Genomic DNA, 5,096 nt, shown 5'->3' on the forward strand with positions numbered 1-5,096 from the left:
ACCACAGAGCGGGGAGCGTGGGGCGAGGACGGTCACAGGTGCCGGCGTGGGACGCTGCGAAGACAGAGGGGAGCAGGGGTGAGGCCGGGCAAGTTGGGGGGGGGGGGGCGCACGACCACCCCGCCCACCTGCGTGCGAAGAACAGAGGCTGAACTCCGCCCTCCCGCCTCCAGTCCACCTGACCCCGCTCCGCCCACACTCCGGTCCCCGACCCCCGCGCCTTGCCCACGCCCCCCATCCCCCATCCTGCCCTGCCCACGCCCTCGTCCCTGCTCCCTGCCCGAGACCCTCAGGCGGTCACAGGGGTCGCCAGGGCGGACAGCAGCCCTGAGTAAGCCTCCGGCAGACCGGGCCGGCGCCCCGCCCCCCCGGGGTGGGGGGGCGGATAGGAAGGAGGGTCCCACCTACCCGGACGGGCTGCGGCCCGGAGGCCGGAGGCCATCACTGGGGGGCTGGGGGCGGCGCGCTCCCCTCCACCTTCTGCGCCGCCTCCTTCTCGCCAGGCGCCGAGGCCTCCCCGGAGGGCTTCCCCGAGGGCTTCCGCGAGGGCTCGGTGACCGCCGCCATGGCCGCGCGGGCAGGCGTCTTGTGCGCCTTGGGCGCCTCCTTGAAGGCGTGGTAGCTCGCGGACAGCCACGGGGTCTCCGTGCCGTGCTTGCGGCCCACTGGGTAGGCCCCGATGGCCGCCAGGAGGCTGCGGTGGTGCTCGGGGTCCAGCTCGGTGTAGTACATCTCCAGGGTCAGCGGGGTGCAGATCTTGTGCTGCGGAAGGGGGCCGGTCAGGGGCGGGGTGGGGGGGAGAGGTGTGGTTGCTGCGCCCCTGGGCTCGGGTGTGCAAAGTGGGGTGCGTTTTTTCTCAGTGGCATCAGCCGCGATGCGGGAGCCGCGTCCGTGGGCCACCCGCGGGCGGGCGGTCACCTCTGGGCCTTCCCGTCCCTTCCCGTCCCTTCTGCTTTTGAGCAGTTCGGTCATACTGTAGACAGTGCCCCTAAATACACTGATTTCTGCCGTAATTTCAAGCCATCAGGGGTCGGCCTCCAATTCAGAACTGGAGGCTCCCCAGAGAGCCAGCCCTTCTCGGAACGCACCGGTGGCCATGGCCTCCTCCCGAGTGAAGGGGAGGGGGCTCGGCGAGTGCCCCGCGGCCCGCCCCCGCCCCGCGGGCCCCCGAGGGGATCCCAGTGAGTGAGGGGCGGTAGCAGCCCGGTGCACCCCTGGAAGTACCGTGAGGGCTTGTGGCCTCTGTGGGGGGAGCGCTTCCCTCTCGGAAATCATGGGGAAAGGGGGAGGATTTATCTACTGAAAACTTAGAGTCTTGAAAAAATACACTGAAAATGGTAAACGTCACCATAAGCAAAGCTGAGAGAAAAGAAACAAGGATGAGAAACACTTTCCAAGCATAGAGAAAACCTTAACATCCTGTGACATAGAAACATGCCACATGCAAGTGAGGGAGACTTCCCTCCACCTGGACCTCCTTCCTTACGCTTTACTTTTTAAATTACAGGAAGAGAAAACCTCTCGCTAAAACACCTTTTCTTTTAATTTTTCTAAAGATAGGGCTTGAATATACCTGGGAGGTGACGGGGCTTGAGGGCCTTTGCAGGTCACGTTCCCGCAGAGCTGGGAACGCCCCAGGCCAACCCTCCTGGGGGTAGCTTGGGGGAGAGGAGGCGAGGCACCCCGTCCTTCCACAGGACACCCCCTGGGACCCTCCCTGGCACTCTGTCTGCAGGGCACGACTGCCCTTCCCAGCCCCGGTGCCCAATCCACCGGCCTTACCCGAAGCAGGAAGCCGTCGGGGCAGCTGAACTGGTCGTACCAGATGGCCTTGTACATGATCAGGAGGCAGCCCATGAGCGCCATGGTGAAGGCGATCATCCGCCCTGTGGGCATCTGGGGGGTGGGCAGGTGCGGAGAGGAGAGGTGGGGAGGTGAGGCTGCGCAGGGCCCGGGCCGCGAACCTCAGGGCCGGCGCCCATCGCGCACACAGCCCAGGGCTCACCGGCCTCTCAGAAAGGATGGGGAAAGGGGCAGAGTTACTGCTGAGAAATGAAAGGCTTTAGAAATGGTACACTAAAACTTATCAAAAAGCCTCCATTAGTAAGCTGAAGAGCTAGAAGAGGAAGGGAAAACACATTTGCCAGAGACACAGCAGGAAAAGTGTGTCTCCATCGTATACGGGAATCCCGCAGTCACCGAGGAAGAGACAAACGACCCACTTGGGAAAGGGTGCAGGGCGCGAACAGGCACTGCGTCTCCCGCCAGGAGCGCCTCTGAGGGCGGCGGCTGCCCTCACCCCATGTTACCGCAGCAGCAGGGAGGCTGGCAGGAGCCCGGTGCTGCCCAGGCCCGACCCCTACCTCTCATGGGGTGATTCCCTGTCCAGCTCTACTGAGAGCAGGACCCTGACCGAGGGCCCCCCGGCCCACCCAGCCCAGAGCCTGGGTTCCCATAGCTTGCAGCTGCCTCTCCACCTCCCCTGCCCTGACTCCCCACGGAACTGGCGGGGAGGGTTGGGTTACCCTGCCACGTGCATCCTCCGGGTGGCCACCGCCCAGCTTCTGGGCCTCCAGGTCGGAGAACTTTGTCGGCTGGTCCCCGGAGGACAGCTGGTATTCCGTCTGTGTCTTAATGACAACCTGTGGGAAGAAATAATGCAGGAGGACCCTGAACTAGGAGGGCTGGGAGGGAAAGGGGGCAGGGGTCAGCTGCCCGCAGTGGTGTGGGTGCTAGTGGCAGGGCTCTAGTGGCTACAAGCTGACACCAAGGGAAGGGGACACTGGAAGTCGGCCAGAGCCGTGCCAGCCCAGGGCCTGGCCTGTCCCTGCCAGAAGCTTCCTCTTCGATGGCACCACAGCTTGGCCCCCTCCTCCAGGAAGCCCACCACTGAGCCTTCCCTTTGGGAACCAGGTCCAGAACGGTAGCAGGCATGGTCGAAGCCCACACAGATCGCTGGAGAACTGCCCTCGACTCATGGGAGCAATGCTGGGAAGTGCCCCCTGCCCTCGTCAGTGGCTGACTGACAGGGGCCTCAGGCTGGGACAATTCTCCGTGCCATTCACTCTCCAGAGCTCCGGTGGGGTCAGGCAGGGCTGTGCCTGAGCTGAGCTCTGCTTCTTACAGGTTCCTCCTGAGAGCTCCCCCTCCACCCACCCCTTGCCCAAGGACCTCATCTCAGGCCGCAGTCCAAGAAAGAGCACGCCCAGCAGAGGAAGGGGGGTAGTTCTTGCGGCTGAGCCCCTGCTGGACAGCAGGCAAGCTGGGCACTGTCTGTGAGAGCTTGTGAATCCTCACCACCACCCGTGGCCAGTTTTACCCTGGTTGCAGATGAGGAAAGGGCAGTTCTGGGTGGCGGGGGGAGCTGACCGGGTCACAGAGCAGCCTCAGCCTGGCCCTTCCTCCGCTCGCTCAGCTGCCCCTTAGAGGAGGCCACACCTAAAGCCACCTCGCTAACGCCCATGTGTTTCCAGGGCAAGATGAGACAGGCCTCCACGCCGGCCCAGGCCCCTCACCTGGTCGGAGAACGCAGGCTGTAGCTGGCTGACGTCCAGGGGGCTGATGAGAGGAACGCTGTCCATGGTAGCCGCGTCCCCGGAGCCTGTCTTCCCCGAGAAGCTGCAGTTCAGCTTCACCATGGTGGATGGCAGTCCTCGTCCTGTCCAGAGGCAGACACAGGGTCACTGGCCACCGAACGGATGTCCACACCAGCTGGCTCTGGAGTGAGAGGGCCCCAGGCTGGCCCTGATGCTCCTCACGCCAGAGGCGGGTCGGGCCGTGGGCGGCCAGGCCAACCTCCCCAGGACAAACCGGGTGAGTCCAGCCACAGGATTCTAGGCCCTTCCTGCCCACTGGACTCCCTTTGGCCCCCACAGCCGTGCAGGCGATAGTGCCTCTGACTGGTGACTGCCTGGCAGAGTCTTCCACTGGCCCACCTGCTCCAGGAGACATTCTAAGGGCAGCAACCAACAGAAAACAATCCCAGATAGAAGCCTGGAGGGTAGGGTGGCCAGACTTAGCAAATAAAAGTACAATACGCCAGGTTAAATCTGAATTTCAGATAAGCAACGGATGCTTTTGCTTTTTATGATATATCCATGTAATATGCAATACAGGGACATACTTATACTAAAAAGTATTGTCTATCTGAAATTCAAATTTAACTGGGTGTCCTACGTTTTATCTGGCAACCCTACTGGAGATGCAGGAAGTAACAAAGAGCTACAGAAAGAGGATGCTGGTGAACGAATCCAAAAGCGAACTGCACAGAGCATGGCAGTAATGGTGTACGTGGACGGGACCATCTGGGGAGCTGGACGCCCCGACAAGAACAGGAGTGGGGGCCAGGGAGGAGGGGGGAGGGACCTGCATGGCTTGGAGGAGCGCAAAGCTTCCCGGGGGAGGTCAAGATGGTTTCACTTCTAGGCTGACCGATAAGAGAAAAGGAACACAGCAAATGACTTGAAACTGAAAAAACAGAACCACAAAATATACTCAGTCAATCAAAAGGAGAAAGAAATGGTCCCATGTCCACTAAGAAATTAAATCTGTTGTTAAAATCTTCCAACAAAGAACTCCAGGCCCAGGCAGAATCACCCCTGGATTCTACCAATCACTTAAGGAGGAAATAATGCAAATTTCATACAAAACTCATCCAGAGGAAAGAACAAGGGAGCACACCCCAGCTTGTGAAGGCAGCACGACCTCTGTCTCAGAACTCGGCAAGGACAACGAGACAGAAGACCTCGCAGGCCATGCTGCCCACCAACACCAGTGCCAAGGCCCCAGATAAAGTGCAAGCGTGTGGAATCCAGCAAGATATTAAAAGGCTGGCTGTATTCTGGAAATTTCACATCTGAAAAGCAATCATTATTTTCACCATGTGAACAGAATAAAGAAGAAAAATGATCTGATCAATTTCAATAGTAGCTGAAAAAGTATCTGGTAAGATTCAACATTTGTTCACTATTTTAAAAAATCTATTGGAATTCCCTGGTGGGCCAGTGGTTAGGACTTCACGCTTTCACTGTCGAGGGCCCAGTTCAATCCCTGGTCTGGGAACTAAGATCCCGCAAGCTGCGCGGCACAGCCAAAAA

The 5,096-nt window shown here is 59.9% G+C and overlaps 1 protein-coding gene across 1 annotated transcript; it reads right to left on the minus strand.

The window, feature by feature from the left end:
* Positions 1 to 441: 441 nt before the first annotated feature.
* On the minus strand, positions 442 to 3,638 carry CALY (calcyon neuron specific vesicular protein). Its single transcript, XM_068549117.1, has 4 exons — positions 3,516 to 3,638; positions 2,526 to 2,642; positions 1,783 to 1,896; positions 442 to 762 (listed from the first exon to the last, which is right to left on the minus strand). The coding sequence occupies exons 1-4, from the start codon at positions 3,636 to 3,638 to the stop codon at positions 442 to 444; spliced, it is 675 nt and encodes a 224-aa protein (XP_068405218.1).
* Between the last annotated feature and the right edge of the window lie 1,458 nt (positions 3,639 to 5,096).

Source organism: Eschrichtius robustus, chromosome 7 (assembly GCF_028021215.1).
Source record: "Eschrichtius robustus isolate mEscRob2 chromosome 7, mEscRob2.pri, whole genome shotgun sequence".
In the NCBI taxonomy this organism is placed as follows: domain Eukaryota; kingdom Metazoa; phylum Chordata; class Mammalia; order Artiodactyla; family Eschrichtiidae; genus Eschrichtius; species Eschrichtius robustus.